Source organism: Diadema antillarum, unplaced genomic scaffold (genome assembly GCF_040938485.1).
Source record: "Diadema antillarum isolate AM-2024a unplaced genomic scaffold, OU_Dant_1.0 scf00000086, whole genome shotgun sequence".
Classification (NCBI taxonomy): domain Eukaryota; kingdom Metazoa; phylum Echinodermata; class Echinoidea; order Diadematoida; family Diadematidae; genus Diadema; species Diadema antillarum.
This window is the reverse complement of record NW_027270975.1, coordinates 2,098,725-2,117,512: the sequence shown is the minus strand read 5'-3', so window position 1 is coordinate 2,117,512 and position 18,788 is coordinate 2,098,725. Positions and strand designations below refer to the sequence as shown.

Sequence of the window (18,788 nt, the reverse complement as noted above, 5' to 3'; positions counted from 1 at the left end):
TCACTATTCTGAAGTTATTCAGCAAGGAATAACATCATATTTTAGATTTCAATGACAAAAACATTGAATTTTCATCATTTTTTTTTTTTGTACACAATGAATGGAAAATTGTGAGGGTATGACATGGTTAGCTCACTCATTTGCATATTCATATCCACCATACAAGAACTGTTTCACAAGGCGTTTTCACATCAGCCCGATAAAGATCCAAGCTCGAGATATTTTTCGCAATTGCGAATTAGCGCGCTATTTCATTTCTTATTCACATCAGCCCGAAGAGAATTAGCCCGAAATTTTTTCGAGCGAATTCGACAGCTGAACATGTGCAAACAGCATCAGTAATGTGTGCACTTTCAAAAATTTCTCATGCTTTGTGTGCAGTTTGCCTCGATCGATCGGGTCACACACGCTAGGCATGATGGGATGCATCGCGCTAATTTCTTGAGGCGTTTTCACATTATCAAATAGTTTGCCAATTATCCCGCTATTTCAGAAATTTCCCGAGTTGGACTCAAGAAATTTTCTCGACCAGAGCGATACAATTAGCGTGCTAATTTGTGTTCACATTATCAAATAGTGCGCTATTTCGTGATCGGGTTAATTTCCCAAGTCAGAAAATATCGCGCTATTTCGAAACATCGGGCTGATGTGAAAACGCCTACAGAAATTAGCAAAACTTCAAAATTGTCATAACTTCCTTATTTTTCATCTGATTTCAGTCAAATTTTTATCATTGAACTCATAAGATTTTACTCTTTTTTATCAGACTAACTTATATTTGGACTGGATTTCTCCTTTAATTTTGTTTCTTAGATATACAATTTGTACAATGTACATCAGGTGATCAACTACACATGTACATGTAAGTCATGAAGCATTTGTTTATGTTTTTCTCTTAGCAGCAAAACGCTCTAATCCCTCATATATATATAATGTATACAGAAGATATATATCAAAAGACTATGAAATAATGCAGTCATAAGTTTCCTTATGAAAAATGCAAACACACACACACACACACACACACACACACACACATTTTATGAGCTGTGTACTCTACATTTGATACAATCTCAGTTAAATGTATCCTAAATTTTCTAATATGATTACAACCAAAGAGACTGTCATTCACCTTTAAGTAGGTAGATCACAGATATTTTAAGAGGTTAATCTCTTTAAGACTTATATCTTTCTTGATAATTTATCGAAGTTTTGGTTTTTTTTTTAAATCTTAATTTTGGGTTGATATGACCTTGTTGATTACTTTATTTGTGATGAGTATACTTGATGATTTATGACATTAAGAAAATGACATTAAGAAAAAGATTAAGCTTGTTACAAGAGGTCATCTTGTATCCGTCGGCAATCAATGGTGATTTGTAGAGAGGGGTGTGTGATTGAAGATTTCCTTAACCAAGTCACTTGCACAAATGTTTGTGTAAAACTGTAGTCCCATATGTGAAAAAATTGTGTGGGTCATTCATTAGGTGACCTCAAGATAAATTAAAAGATACTGTCCAATCTTACACTCCTGATGTCAGACAGAAAAGTAGAAACCTCTGGTTATAATTCCTCACGATGAATGCTAGCCAAGGCCTACAAATCATTGCCAAGTATGTGGCTAATCATGGAAACTCTAGAGAGTTTATGCAAGCTCTTCATTAAAAGGGGGTTTTGACCAATTCCCCCCCCCCCCCCAAAAAAAAAAAAAAAAATGAGTTTATCTCAAGTTGTCACAAACAGGAAATTTTCTAGATCTATACACATCAAATGGGGGGAAAAAAAGAAATAAACTTTAAAAGGCCGACTTTAAACCAATATGACAAGGCACAGGAATTTAATTAATTAAATCTTTAGAAATATTGGACCTAAGAAAGGTATAGATTTTGGTGCAAAAATCAAGTTAGCATTAATAGGACATATACAACTTAAAGGCAAGACAAAAGATATTAGCTGTGTTATGCTCTGGTGTGGATGCAAGATAGGACCAGTCTGAAGAAATGCTAAAATGGAGACAAGGAATGCCACCGAGCTGTTTGATGTCATTAGTGACATCATGGGTAATCAGACTGTGATGTCATTAGTGACATCACTGGTAATCACACTAAAATATCTCTGGAGAAATAACTGATATCTTGGTGTATATTTCACAACTAATCTGATCACACTCTATAAATGGCTATCCCCTGCAGAGAGAATTTTTAAGTTGTGTTTAAATCATTAAGGAGCAAAAGGTGTTAACTCCACAGATTCTATACATATGTTACCTTTTTCTGATTTTGGACCAAGAACAGACTCTCCATATTTTGGGAGAGAAGTCATTGTTTTTTTGTTTTTCAGTTCTGAAAGATATATACAATGTAAAGTCATACACATTGCATAGTAGACACTATGAATACTCACCACATTAAAACATATTTTCCCCTCCATGCCATTAAGTACAGTGACCGTAACAAACCCATGTCTTCAATTTAGTTTTCCCCCAGTGCATTCCAGGGTCAGTGCAAGAAAGGCAGCTTGAGTTAATTTTTTCACGTCTGCAACTGACGTCATTCCATGACTAGCCAGTTAATGAGCTGAGAAGCAGATTTGCCGAGTAGGTGGACGATGAATCGTTTTCTACTTGCACCACAGAAGAAGAGCAAGTTAAACAGTCATATTGGAGCTCCAGCTGATATATTTATCTCTTCAAAAGAATTCTCGGTTTCCATGTGAAATGCTTCTGTTTGCTTCTGAATTGCGCAGATCACTGTCATAGCATTCATATCAAATTGATTGATTCCATGATCCCCACTAAAGGTTAAAAGCCATAAATACATATTAGATTACCTAATCAAATATATATGCCGACAAACGTGTAGCATGACTCATGAAGGCAAGTAAAAAGGTTTCCATAGATATCAGATGTAGGAATCCCACCCAATGTCAATGTTTGTTACTTTGAGATACAAGATGGTTCATTTGCCAAAGGCTTCAAGACTTGCTATATTTCCTTTTTTAATAACACCTTCTACAACTGTACTTGATGTATCCTATCAATCTAAGTACAGTTACCTTAACTGTAAAAATAGTCAGATGTGATGTCATACATGATTTCAAAGTAAATAAGGGTCAAAGCGTAAATTTGATTTCCACAGAGTTCTTTAAGACAGAAATGATCACTATTTTTCTTAAAAGGGAAACAGAGCTGATTTCATATAGAAATGCCACAAGCCACCCATTGCTTTGTTTTCTATGCACTCATGGACAGTATGATCATTTACTGTACTGGTAGATGGGTTTTATTCAAGGGCTGAAATATGAAACATTACTCTGTCATCTGTCAGTAAGTGGGTTTGATATAGTGATGAAAAGCACACCAAGCAATTGAAGGGGTCGGTGCAATATAGTGCTAACCCACACAGTGGTCATTTTGAGATAATCGCTGTTGAATGTTTGGAAAGTCCATACATTGCACATTAACAAAACATGAATCCATGCATTTTTTACCATCTTATTGGTTGAATTCAAATATGATATTTTCACTGAGGTTAGAGTGAAGAATAAGGATTATGAAAATGCATGTAACTCAATTTTGACAAAAGTGTGGGTTAGCATTATATTGCACCGACCCCTTCAATTGTACTTTCCATTTGCCTTGTAATCATCAGATGAAGGAGATTCGATCTTAGCTTTCCTTTTTTTCTTTATCTGCTTCTTCTTTTTCTTTCCTTCTCCTCTTCTCCATTACCTTGCCCTCCTCCAAATTCTTCTCCTCTTCCTCCTCCTCCTCTTCCTTTTCATCTTAATTCTTCTTTGTCTTCTGCTTCTTTTTCTCCCTTTTTCATCGTTCTTCTGATTATCAAACTATCCATAATCCATTCCGCGTTGGAAATGTGGTTGGCCCTGTACAAAGTATACGGGATTTGAAGATCTCGTAGGGAGCATGTTAACTCTGCCTATCCAGTAAGAGTCTACACGTTATGATAGAACATTGCCTGGATTCAAGTGATGGTCACAACAAGGTTAACAAGTAACACTCACCAGATGCATGAACCTGTTACCCCCTGTAGTCTGACTCATTCCTCCTCACATTATATGAATCCATGGTGATGAAATGTATGTCCATCCTTTATCCCATTAAACAGTACAAAATGATCACGGAAGAAGTATGAAGATGGCAAAAGGGATGAAAATATGTTGTAGAGAAAAAGATTAGCCACTATAGTGAGAGTGTTGAGTCGGAGCACACAATACCTAATACAAGCAACTTAAGTTTCCAAACAGGTTGACCCCCAACTCAAGTACTTCCCCTACCTATCTCCACCCCTCACCTTTTCTACCCTCCTGTTGTTTTATGGCCTGGTCCATCGGCCTGCCCTGCCTTGGACAGGAAGTCTTCATCTCACGACTCCCCATCGTCCAAATTATGAGGGTTAATTTGATGACAAACTGGACCAATGAGTGACGAGATGCACATGTGAATAGCATAGCCATGACGGAGCTTGTATTTTTCAGCTTCTAGCTAATAGTTTCAGAGTATCACCTCCGAATTGAAAGGTAGTTATCTGTAATTACAGAGAATGGACCATACACAGTCACAAACAAACCAACAAATTTGTAACTAGAACATTAACCAATGTATCACATGATAGCTGTATATCCACCATACTTACAGTGATCCCCCCTGGTGTAGAACCGCTTGCAGATCTAATCACCTACGTCTTCACATGTGACTTTCTTATTTCCTCATTCATGAAAAAGAGACCACAAAATATGGAGTCCACATATTCCCACTTCCAGTATTTTGTGTCAGCTCAGCAGTGTTTTAGCAGCCATCCGTCTATCACTCAACTGAACCAATTCAACCAGGCTGCAGTTGTAGATGAACTTAACAGTGAAGTAGGTCATAGGATTCCTAGGATTGACTTGTCTAATATATTCATCATACCCGCATTTAGTTTTAAGTGCATTTATTGCTTTTTGTACATGCTCTTCCCAATATCTCTTCATAGTGCAGTCAAGAACTGTGAAACATGATAGGGATTTCCAAATAATGTTTTGTTGTGCCAAAGAGCTGTGAAATGGGTTAACTGTCAGTCTTGGCTCAGAGAAGTGTTGTTGCTAAGCCCGTCTGAGACCGACAGCCAAGATTTGACTTCAATTTGGTGTCATGTCTGCAAGTCATTGCAGGAAATGCTGAGAATTTCCTCCAAAAGATTTGACTGTAAAAGTCTTTCTCAAAATTTCACCTTCTAAAGCAACAGTTTGGCAGCAGTAAATCAACAATGAACATTTTAGTTCTTCTTTGGTTCTTTAAAGCCAGAAATTTTCGCATGCAATGATTTTTGCAGATTTCATGAGGAGCCAAGATTGCATGAAATTAAACTGCTCACAAAAGTTCTTGCCTACACTATATGCATTGAATGCCAGTAGCGATTCACAAAAATTTCATGCTGCAAAAAGAGGCTGTCAGCCCCAATTTGCCAAAATTTCATTCAGCGAATATTTATGGATTTACAGTTACACAAGTATGATATTTTGGCAATTAGTACTTGTGAGACAATATTCTGAGTTCAGATGTGAATTCATGATCATATGTGCTGTCCACTTTTAAGAGAAAATTAAGAAAATTTCCACTTTGCATTACAATATAGAGTGCATTTTTGTTACAGTAGTCAATATTTAATTGTTTTAAATTTTGAATAATCTTGTATTGAGTTGGTTTAATTGCACTTTATTTTATACTGACAAATTGCCCTTCATCGACATAAGGGATCAGAACCATCATGACTATCAGATGAAACTCAGTAGTCTTGTGAGTATAATGCAGGCCTCACAATCAGAAAGTTGTGAGTTTGAATTCTACCCAAGCATGTATGACCATGATTTTTATCATGGCTGTTATTCAAAACAATAAGTAATTAGTGCTTATCTATGTAGATGAAGGGCAATTGATTGATTGGTTGCAATACAAAGTTTTTTAATTGAATGGCATAGTTCATGAAAGGAAAGAAAAAAATCAAAGGCAGGTACTGAAAAACAAGGAATGTTCTCGTACATTTTAATTTCGCGAGAATCAAGATTCGTGAAATTAAAATGCGCTTGAAAGTTCTTGTCTATGCTATATGCATTGAATGTTAGAGGGAACTCAGGAAAATTTCATTCCGCGAAAAAGGCCGTCGTCTCCAATTGGCGAAAATTTCATACCTTGAAAATATCATGTTTTACAGTATGCAGTCAGTTAAGGATTGGCAGGAACATAGATCTAGAAATAAATGCATTATATAGGATTAAGGAGATATTGTATGTATGTGATTTCATAAGATTATTGTATCTTTAAAACTAGCATTGGTGGTGTTTGGGGGGGGGGGGGTGGGGGGTTAACAGTGATGTAAGATTACATCCTGGTGACCTGGTCATCTTGTCCCAATGACATCATTGCACAATGCTGTCCATTGGTGATCAATCTCAGGACCTAGGCCGGTCAAGAGAGTGCAGCCTTGTCCAGATATTGGACTTCCTGTAGGCAGGTGTAGTGTTAGAATGTCAAAGATATCCAATCTGAATGACCAAGGACTTGGTTTGCAAGGCCTGTGTTTTTGTACTATATACAGGTGTGGAAGAGATTTTATAAGTTTAGTCATGCTTTCCTAGTGAAAATAAGTGTGATCATGTACATACATTTACTTTCACTACTGAAACCTAAGGTTGCCATGTTTTCATACACAGGAAATTGACTATTTTTCCATGTGATTCTCTGTGTATGCACGTCTGTTGTTATATATGTTGTTGCAGAAAAACAGAAAGCTTTGAATAGGCTTACCTGACATAGCAACACTTGATGCATGCACTCTGGGTTCCAAGGTTTGAAGTGTGCTCCTTATGAGCAGATATCCATTACTTTGAATTCAGCAGTAAATTTGTATTATCATAGTACGGTATATATTATAGTTTTAGTGGCTCTTATACTGTTCAGATGACATATTGCTAAGTTTATATATTTATGCTTTATATACATCAACAAAGACCAAGTCACTTAGTTATATTCTTCTCTTTCAAAGTTAAACCAATGCTGGGGATTATCTTGACATACTAGCCTTTAAATTATCTTGGCACAGCTAGATTCTGACAAGTCCATGAATGCATCATGCCCTAGGTAATTAATGAACATCTTCCTATCCATTGTCGAATTTATACTTTTTGTACATTCTTTTGAAAGAAATGAAAATAAAACCTTTGAATTGAATTGAATTGTGTAGTCCATAGCAACACCTCTGAAAGCGTCAATATGCTCCTCCTCCCCCCCCCCCCCCATTTTTTTTTTTCTTTATGAAGACTTTTGACGAATCTTGACCTGGTTTTGATTTGAATCTTATCACATATATGTCTCTGATTATGCTCACACAGATTTTGTGTGCCTTTTATGAAAAAAAAAAAATCAGTATTTTGTATTTATATCATATCTTCCAAATGTATAGTCATATTTTTGGCTGTCTGTTGTATGTATTCATATCTCTTTTCCTGCCTCCTTATTATATTTCATGTCTTTCTTGATCTCTATCTCTCACACTTTGGGCTTTTTCATTCTTGATATCTCTCACTCAATTCACACTTACTATCTTTCCATCTCTCTCACTCTTTCTCTTTCTTTTTCTCTATGTCTTTTTGTATCCCATTCTCTCTGTTTTACTATCACTATCTCCCTTCTGACTGTAGGTCTTTTATTCCAACGGTGCTCTTTCTTTCAATCCCAGGCTATCTATTCATCTTCTTGGATCTATTTGTAAAATGATCTCATAATCTCTTCCCCTCCGCTATCCCCCTAAACCTATGTTCTTATCTCCTCCTCCTTCTCTTCCTAACCTGATCTCCCCTTTACCCCTTGTGTTACCCCTTACCCACTTCATGTCCCCCTTTTTCTTTCCTTTTTATTCTGGGTCCTCATCCACATTTTCTATATCTTCACCTGCAATCCTGTGTCATCCTGGAAAAGCTTGTTTTCGTGATGTTTAATGAGGACAGGTTGAAAAATTGAGATTTTCTAGATAATCTGCTTTTGCACAGAGGAGTGCAGTCATGAATTTTGTTTGAAAATGGAAGGTTGGAAAAATCTGTGTAGAGTTGCGTAACTCTGAAATGAAGGCAGATCAGGTAAGGTGTATGGAATGAGAGATTTTACATTTATTTGAAAGCATAATAATGAGTGAATATTTGGTCTGTGATACCTATCATAACAAATCATCAGCTCATGCAGGTCCCAGAGCATTTCAACTCTGGTAACTCTGTAGAGCTGTAGGCCCTGATATCTTTTCGAACTTGCTAATTGCAGATACTGTAAAACGAGGAATGTTTGCATGCATTTTAATTTCGCGAATTTCGCGAGCGCCAAGATTTGCGAAATTAAAATGCAATGAAAGTTCTTGCCTACACTATATGCATTGAATGCCAGTTGCAGTTTGGGAAAATTTCATGCTGCAAAAAATGCCATCGGCTCCAATTCGTGAAAATTTCATGCCGCGAATATATCATGTTTTACAGTAATATCAATATAGTTCTATATTTCTCTTTTTTGTCTGTCATTCAATGCTCATTCTTAGTCATATCACCATTTCCTTCTTAATCTTTATCAAGTGCCATCTCGCAGCAACAAGAACAACAGCAATCCTCAGAACTTCACAAAGAGAAGTGAAATCATTTAAAGATTATTTAAGGGGTAACTTTATTCCTAATTATTCTTTACACCTGCAGGGGCTATGATGAGTACCCCTGGGCCAGTACCCCACAGATCAACCACCGGGGTATGGCGACCCCTCCACCGTACAGGACCCCACCACACCCACACAAACACCGGGAGACCACTTTCAGGTGAGTTGAGTCCTTATTACATTTGGGGAGTTATCTGGCTGGAGAGTCTTAGTGAAAGTCACTTATTATCTACAGAGAATTGAAAGAGCATTAAAGCAGGACAAAGTCTTTGGAATTAGTGACTTTATGCTTCTCGTTCAACATCTATTTATTCATCATGTAACAAAGTTTGGATTCATGCAGTTGTAATTCATGGATTTAGATGTATATGACCAAGGAAATTTCGAAAAATTATTCACAAAGGTACGCGAAGGACATGCACTACAAAGGTTTAGCCACAAAAGTTGCTATTACATGAAAATATAAGCTGTCGAAAACCCAGCTCGATATTTTGTTACAAACAGAAAGAATTCTACAAGTTCAGTATACTGCAGTTTATTCTTATACCATGAACAAGACTGATTACGATAAATAAAATCATATATAGCTTGTTGACCAAATTTCAGTTATGTGGTTGTTGTTCCTGTTTTTAAAATATCTTCAATCAATTCAGGGAGACAAAAGGATGAATAAGTTTATCAGATGATTTTTTGTGAGTGGTTCTCTTTCTGTTTGATGCGAAGAAATGTGAGTTTATTGGCCAAAAAGTCATTGATCTTGAGTTTTTTGCTGCCCTAGAGGATGAGACGAAAATGGGTTTTTCCCTGCAACACAAGACTACAAAAAAAAACAACCATGACACTAAAAAATAGTTGAGTTCAAGCCATATGAAGTCTCTTGGGAGAGAAGATAATCCAGGTCCACTCCGGTTTCGTCTCACTCGGAGCAAGCGTTTTATGGTTTTTGTTGGAGAGGTTCAGACTCGATGTAGGACATGTGGCAGTCTGTGCCCATAGGCGAGGTCAAGTTCTACTGGACAGAGACTCTTGACCGCTTTGGATCATTGTCCTGATCAATGACCAGTCCAGTGGTGAAGCACATGTTAGGCTAGTGTGATTATGATACAATTTCTCTGGCAATAAGAACATTAGCTTATTTGTATTTTAATGAGTGAAGGCTGTTTTGAAATTAGATTTGACAGAGTTCCCTGTGGGCAGAATCTACATCCTTTCTTCTTCATTTAGAAAGAGAAAAACATTTACGGTTTGATGTGAGAATTCAGAATAGCCATAGCTTTCCATACATTAACAGAAGAATTTTTCTCTTTCCTTTGAGTGTGTTGCATTGAAAGGTCCCATTTATAACTCTTTTAAAGAGCAGAAATAAAGCATTTTGTGAGCAGTGCATAATTATGCTGTTTGTCTGCACATTTTACACAGCCTCTTTTTACTTTATATTTTATTCAACTCTTTCTTCATAAAACATCAGAAGTATGATGAAGTGCTTGAGTTATATAGGAAGCTTCATTGACCAAATAATGTCGTAAATTCACAGATTTATATAAAAGCATATAATAGTTGCAGACCAGATTATATATTTATTCTACACATCATTCCAAGACTAACTTTAGATATAAATTGATTTGTATATCAAGTGACATCGTGTTTGAATACAAAATGCAAAGAAAAAACGTCAACTATCGGTACTACCAGTAATTTTGCCTTCAAGAATGTTGAGAGCTCTTCCTAGAAGTGTTAATATGTGTGACAAAACAGTAATTTTGTGTCAAATTCCCTGGAAAAGAAGACAAGAGACTTGGCAGAAGCGAAGGATTTCAATCTGAGACTGAAAGAGGAGGATCAGCCCCTGGGAGGGACTCCCTCCTAAAAAAAAAAAAAAAAAGGTAGAATCTCCCCTAGATCTGGGTGACTGATCCGCTTCATTGACACTCTTGCCGCTATCGGTTGTGACAAATAGAAAGCTGAAGTAAGAAATATTGACTGTGCCCTGGCAATTATGCATCGAACTGGGTCAGGGAAATAAACTTGATCTAAATACAATAGTTTGTGTCATACCCTCCTTTTTTTTAGAACTCACAGGAGGCGTGGACAAACACTTGGTTTCACTAAATGCGCTTCTTGCATGACCTACTTTAGAATCTAGTTGCTAATTATCCAAATTTTCCGTGGGTTAAGCAATCATTTCCTCCTCAGTGGACTGTGGCCCTATTTTAAAAGTCAGTAAGGAGTCGCAGAGATTAAGGGAAATCGTGTCACGACTTACAGTGTGCTCTGTCTCAAGTTTCATGAAACAGGATTGATGAGAAACTCTCTGTCTTATATGTTCATTTATTTTTGATAGTCAGGCAGATATGTTTGAAACATGCTGCGCTCAGCCTTAACTAGTAGTACCATGGCAAGACAGGAATTGTTACATGAAAAAAAAAAACAAAGAAATTTAAAAAAAAAATTTTTACCAAAAAATTTCAGTATGACCAGTCAGTCCGCAGCACGTATGCTAATGAGCCGATCCGGCAAGATTTATTCAGCACTCTCGTTGACAATCTTTGCGTTCCGAAGGTGTCTCTTGAGTGCGAGATTTTGCGAGAGTTTGACAGGGCTTTGGTTTTCACAGTGCAGCAACTTTTACATGCTTTCGTTATGGTTACAAGTCACGATAAGTTGTTCCCCAGACTTTGATTTTTATTTTGATACAAAATTTGCGTATAATATCGCTTCTTGTTATGACGTTATAATCAGTTGAATTTACGTAAATTTCACCTGCTTTTCATGGAAGATTTTGTTATCTAAAGTCCGGTTTTGGTTCCTGACCGGATTAAGAAACCATTGTTTCTGATTTTGGCTTTTTCGTAGAGAGGAAACTTAGATGCTCATCATATATTGGAGTCAAAGAGACGCAAGCATGATTTATACTAGTTTTTCCGTTTTGAAATCTCTGTAAAATTCACTCCTAAGCCCGTAGTATGCTCCACACAAAGTGTACAGTGGTGCCAAACAGCTCTCTCATTGGACAGCGCTTGCATTCACGCGCGCCGTACCAAGCTTCTTAGTTTCTAGCAAAGACACTTAACTAGTAAGACACGAAAGTGCGCGCTAATCCTGTACAAAACAAATGGACAGCGCGCGGTCCTCATGCGTATTACGCACGTCACCTGAGACGCGCTGTCTTGACACTTGATAAACAACAACAGCGGCTTCAGGGACAGCGCGTCTCAGGTGATGGGTGTCTTTGCCTGAGACGCGCTGTCTTTGAAGATGTTGTTGTTTATCAAGCGTCTTTGATTGTGAGATCATGTTGTTGCCAAATTTTTACCTCCACGAAATAATCCTTATTACTCTAAAATCTTGTTCTTCAAAATAATACCCGTAATCGAAAAAAAGCTACGACTTTAATTTTTAAATCTTTTTAAGATAATAAGAATACCACTGTCTTTGGAAATGAATGATGTTTCTAGGTGTACTGAGTTTGTACTTAGCTCTCTTTTGTATCGTCATGTAGGGTAGCCATTTTGTGTCCATTGTTATCGCGCGCCTTCGTATCTTGTTATCTCTAGTATCTTTGGTTTCTAGCTTCTGTCCGAATCACAGAAATCTACACGCATGCCTATGCAAGCATGCGCTCTGCACGCACGTGGCATTAAACCATAGCAGCGTAATGACATAATGCAAGCGCTGAATGCAAGCACTGTCCAATGAGAGAGCTTACTCTTGAGATTGCACGGTTTCAAGCTGGTTCCTGACCGGATTAAGCAACAAATTGTCAAGATATTTACATGGATACAAAGATTAAGAGATGGGCTACCAAATAATGCATTTTCATTGAGACGCAAGGTGAATTTGGTATTCTTTTGACGTCTTGAACGTGTACAACACGAATTACTTTTTTCATCATTTTTCAAGCTCAAATTACGCTATGATATTTTTCATTTACAATAATTTGAGTAACATGTGACGATTACTTACATATTTTCCTTGGATTTGATACCAAATTTGTGAATATAAGGTGTATTTTTGTTGCCGAAAGCCCAAGGACAAAATCCCCTTCCGCAGCTCATTACGTATGCAAGCCTAGAGCGGGCTTGCATACGAGTTGAATAAATACGAGCGAATTATCGGGTGCTGCGGTCTGACTGTGACCTTACAAACAGGCAGATTTTTGTACACTATGTAGTACAGTCATCACCTTCCACAATATATAAATCACTGCTGAAATATTGAGCTTTTTCATTCAAATGCAGGTGTGCAGTGTTAATGCCAGAGACCACAAGTATACAGATACATTGTGTCATCGAGTGAAAATGAAAGAATTTTAACCTCTTTTGCAATATCTCCCAAAATCCTAAACCCATTCACAAGATGACGAAAGATAACACCAACATCATGATTATATCTCTTGAATGGTAGTGTGGAGCTTGTCCCAATTAGTTAAACATCAAGAATTTCTCTCTTTTTTTTTTCATTGAATGCAGCAGAGAATTTAGGCTAAGAACATAAATATTATTCATGCTTTTGTTCAGTAATCAAGAGTAGAGTTATGATAATTATGATGATGTAGAGCTGTGCTTCTCAACCTTTTTCAACCCGAGGCCCGCTGAAACTTTTACAAATGTTTTTTAGGCCCAGTTTGATCACATATTAATCTTGTTTCTTTCATTTTTGGCAGACATCGTGGCCCACCTGTGAGAGCTTTGTGGCCCACAGGTTGAGATGGGCAGATGTAGAGAGCATGTTAATGAACAATTTGTTTTAAAGGACAAGTTCACCTTCATAAACATAAAGATTGAGAGAATGCAACAATATTAGTAGAACACATCAGTGAAAGTTTGAGGAAAATTGGACAATCGATGCAAAAGTTATGAATTTTTAAAATTTTTGTGTTGGAACTGCTGGATGAGGAGACTACTACAGCTTGTGAGTCATATGCGTACAACAGTATAAAGAAAATGTAAAGAAAATTCAACATATTTTCACTTTTTTCGCATAATAAAAGAGCACTTGACTTGCCTCTTTCTAAAGGCAGGGGGAATAGTATTACCCATAACATTTGTCGGTAACAAGTCAGGGGAATGTGTACTTTTTACAAAAGATGAAATTTTGTGAAATTCTCTTTATATTTTCCTTATATTGTTGTACGCATGTGACATCTAAGTTATTCACACACTGCAGTAGTCTTCTCATCCAGCGGTTACTGCACAAAAACTTCAAAAATTCATAACTTTTGAACGGATTGTTCGATTTTCTTCAAACTTTCAATGATGTGTTCTACTAATATTGCTACATTCTCTCAATCCTTATGTTTATGAAGGTGAACTTGTCCTTTAAGGACCATGATGTTTTCTACCAAGGGACTTTTCCTTTGGGGGCATCAAGGTCTTTAGCATTGAATAAACCCTTACAAAGAGAGGTAGATCTTGAGATAATTATATCAATGAATTGCAGAAGGAAAATGAATATCAAATTTTGCACACTTTGCACCAACCTTATTTCTGGTCTTGATTGACAAGCTTACAAATTTGTGGCTCTCTATAAAAAAGGATATAAACATCAAATACCTGCAAGAGGAAGGGGTCTTGATTTGTACTCAGAATCAAAAGTGAAAGTGGATGGAGTTTTGTGATTTGTGGTTTTTAAGTTTGTGTTTGTCTGAGGAGGAAAACAGGTTGGTTGTCTGACCAGGTCTGCAGGAAATATATCTGGCATTCATCAAAGCAGGTGTGTTGGTAGCTAGGCTAGGATGCTAGTGCCCTTTGGGTTGCCTAGCAACCAGAGAAGTTGGATGCCGGTAGGATGTGATGATGATGTCTGATATTGTTTGACCACAGGAAGATGAGGGATGGCCTTCGTTTTATAGTGTTAGAATTTTTTCTTTATGTCTGAAGATGGCAGTGAGGTCAAAGAAAGAAAATAGAAGATCTAGATCTGAAATGTTTTATATCAAGATCTGTTTGATGCAAATATATGATGTGGAAACATGCAGACATGTTTCCTCCCAATTAAAAGACTTTATAACCTTGTTTGATTTCTTACAAAGATTTATACATGTGGTATGTAATGCTTCTTCTGAGGGAGTTAATAAAGTCATTGCATTAGTGTGATTGGAGCTATTTTGTGCTCACTCGATCAGAATTAACCTTGCACAAACATAAAACTGAGTCTTAAACCATCCAGATTTCATAAAGAAAATATTTCATGTAAGCCATTTTTCTTTGTTTAAGTGCAATTGTTTGTTTTAGTTTCAGAATTGATCCTCTGAATTTGCTGCATTTGTAATTGATTCTTAGGTTGGCAACACATGTGAGAAGATTAAAGTTCCTTTATTTTTTCTTTCCCTCTCAAATTGGAAAAATATTGCAAATTTCTCTCTGATCTTGTAGACTTATTGAATTTAGCCAGTGCATCTAATCTTTCTTGATTATGAAATAGGCAATAGAATTCAAAGGTACCTGTTAAGTGAATGCTAAATAATGATTTCTGCAGCAGAAAATTCCCTTAGAACTTGATAGGCAAAACTCTCAACCCCTAACCTTCCCTCTTCTCTGCCATTTTCGTGGAGGACATCAGACCTAGATGTAACGAAAGGCGTGAAGCAGATAATAACATCAGGTCCCCTGTCATGCAGGCCATGAAACCAGCTGAACCAGATATCTTTTCTTTCATCAGATAAAACATGAGAACCATCAAACATGGCATCCACTGAGGTTACAAACAGTTCACCCAGGAGGGGGAAAAAAGAAAGAAACTCTCCAGCTCTCAAATATGGGTTGAAGTCCCCTCACCCTCACAACATAACTCAAAGACAAGAGTGACCCGAAACATGCAGTATTTGTGTCAACAAATCATGATAACAGCATCTCATCTCATCCCTGGAGGATAGGAAATCCTATAAAAGCTATCTGGTTGAGAAGCAAACAAAGCAGTATCAATTTCCTGGGGTCGATGAAAGCTGTGTCTTGTTGTTGGTCTTGTAATGTTTCTGATCCTGCTGATATCTTGGTAAGGAAAAGGGAGGGGTAGAAGGGAGAGTTGGACTAGTGACAGGCTGGGAGATGGAAGTGACATGATCCAGACTTAGATGATACACAACAGATGACTAGTGCGCAAACCATCGACTGTCTCAATACAACAATAGGGCCTATATTTGCCTAAGACCCATTCTCACTGCTGAAAAAGGGTGGATAGATCTTAATAACGTGGTAATGTAGTGGTAGTGTCGGGACGGCTGGCCCAACTCAGATATATTTGGGAATCCTGTACAACTTGTATACAGCTTTATCACTAATCTCTGTGTAATTAAGTACAGACACACTCAACTGGAGTAAAATGCTACTAATGAGAGTACTCTTCGATGCACAAATTTCATTCTAGCAGGCCTGCTCTATTCGTGATTTTTGAATGTACCCCAGTGAGCAGCCAATGGACATTGATTCAATCAGGCCTTCCTTCTCTCCCCGTTGCTACCTGGTCTTTATTAAACCCGTTAAGGATGAGTCCCAAGTATACTCGGGCAGGTGTCTATGGGAGATGCGTGTTGTAGCAAAATCAGCCCGTCCTCAATGGGTAAAGATGGCTTTCACATCAAGGAGAAGAGGCTGCCAAATGACACCTGAACAGAATCATGGGAACTAGAAACAGCAAACATTCCCACTGCTGAAGTAGGGTCAGTAGGTGGCTTTTTACATCAAGGAGGAGATAATCCTGGTGGATCCAGGAGATCCACAAATGATTCACTGGATTAAATCATCGAAGAAATTAGGATGGCAGAGTGGAACACTTGTACTAAGACCATCTAAAGATCACTCAAATAGTAGAATATACACATTGGCCATTAGATATGAATGCAGACCACTTTGTCCTCAGTTACCATGGCAACAGCATCATTACTGCATTTTATGCTCTTGAGCAACAAGACTGATTGGACCAGCAAAGCTGATGTGCAGTATGAAGTGGGTCCTCTTGATCTCTGTCTATGAGATCAGTCGAAATTTATCAGTGAGAATAGGGCCCAGCCCTCTGTAAACGGCAGTTTAGGTCAGGCTAACACAAGTCGTGTCTTACCATTGTCACAGTCCAGTGGTCTTGCGTTGTTCACAGTGATGGCTTCCTATTTGTACAAAGACCTTGAAGTTCCCACATTTGAACACATGAAAGATGACAGATGCTATGTGAACTTGGAAAGATCAAGTTTTATCTAAATTATCTTTTGTTCACCTGATTCAGTGACATTATTTTATATTCACTTTGCATTTGTGACAAATGTGTAGTTATGAATACAACCATCAAGATTTTAGGTGTTATTTTTTTCTTAATCTACTGTATGGGGTTTATATATACAGCTTTCAGGTAGAAAATGTGTTCTTATCATCAGTAATCCAATCGATTTGTGTTAATCATGACAAGTGTCAGTAAAATTAAGCAGAGCTGATGCTATTGAGTACAAAGCTAGGAGTCAGGTCTTCCCTCCATACTCTCCATTTTCATTTTCCTTGTATTCATTCCAAGCAGTTAACAAACTATAAGACATTGAAATGAACTTGGCATATATGTATATGACAAATGTATGACTGTATACACATAGCTATGTAGGTACAGTCATTTTGAGTCTCTGAAAGGTAAGAGCTGTTTTAATTTGCCATTAGACATCTAGATCTATTTTTTAAGAAGAAGAAGGAGAAGAAGTGCTATGTCAAACTCAAATAGAATGAGTCATGTATTCAATATTTCTCATGCAGCACAGCCAGAGGAAATATGTTTTTTTATGTATAAATAAGTATATCTTCCTCTCTCTCCATCTCTGTCCTTCACAGCAACCACCCCTCTGACAAACGTAGACTATCTGAACCATCCAATGCCAGAGGTAAGATGAACTCTATGTTGACATCTCACATCCCACATCCCACAGTGGACCTAGCAGTAAACTCTTCTACATGCACTATAGGGCTCACACCCATAAATATTTCCCCATAGGGATGTGTGTTAAAAATCAAATTTCAAAAAATTCTGTAAAACAGCTGGGTGAAATGAGGTGTTTCAGCTTCACTAACCTGGATAAGTTAGATATACCCTTTCATCCATCAAATTCTCAGGGTGGATAATTCAGTTCAAATTCTGTCCAAGGGTCCGCAAAGCTAGATTACGAGTTCTTATCACTCAAAAAATCACCCATTTTCCGTACACGTACCCAATGAAATATAGTCCCCTCAAATTCCACCAGAAAATGCAATTTGTACAGGAATTCATACTCAATATCTACAGCTATTCAGTTTTTTGCCAAACTACATCATTGATTTTTAATCAATTTTTTTCTTCATTTATTTTGGTATCTTTGGTACGAATTTGTGAAGGGGCCTGGGGCATTCCCTTGTATTTACGGGTGTGAGCCCTATAGTGGAGGTCATATTTCTCATTTGACTTTTAAACATCATAAATGTGTTTTTGATGACATTTGCACCTACATCATATGGGAAATTACACATTCAAGGGTCATAAAGCTTCTCAAAGGGACATTTTTTAAACTCATGCCCTTTGAGGTTTTTAAAAAAAAATAAAAATGTAGTGTGGATCAGTTCTTCATAAGATGAATACCTAGAGGCAGGCAGTAATCTTTGATTATGGGGTGTCATCATCACATTATTGCCTACAAAATACTTGAAAAGACTCTGTTTTGTCAAACAGACTAACTTTATGAAGTTTGACCTGTTTCAGTGGTAGCCAAACAAAGAAATACATTAGAATAACACAGTCATTCAAAGTTGTGTGATACTGATGCCTGCTATGTACAAAGATCTATCTATACCACAACATAATAAGAAAACAAATTGTAGCCAAACAGAGTTGGGGTGGGGTGGGGGGTGGGGTAGAGGAGAGAGGTGGGGGGGGGGGGGTAGGAAGGGGAAGGGGGGAGGGAGGAAGAGATCTGACACAATAGATCAACATAAACCAGCAGAGTTTGTATGGGATGAATACTTCCCATAGACTTGTGTGCATTGCATGCATCCTCTATAGGGCTCACACCCATAAATATTTCCCCATAGGGATGTGTGTTAAAAATCAAATTTCAAAAAATTCTGTAAAACAGCTGGGTGAAATGAGGTGTTTCAGCTT

At 37.4% G+C, this 18,788-nt stretch overlaps 1 protein-coding gene across 1 annotated transcript in view; it reads left to right on the top strand.

Annotated features, from left to right (window-relative positions):
- The window catches only part of LOC139717988 (epsilon-sarcoglycan-like), a 110,454-nt gene that overhangs the window by 84,861 nt on the left and 6,805 nt on the right, over positions 1-18,788 (top strand). Inside the window, exons 10-11 of the mRNA XM_071629477.1 lie at positions 8,731-8,847; positions 17,492-17,541. Of these exons, the coding sequence (XP_071485578.1) occupies positions 8,731-8,847; positions 17,492-17,541 (167 nt within the window). The remainder of the gene's footprint in view (positions 1-8,730; positions 8,848-17,491; positions 17,542-18,788) is intronic.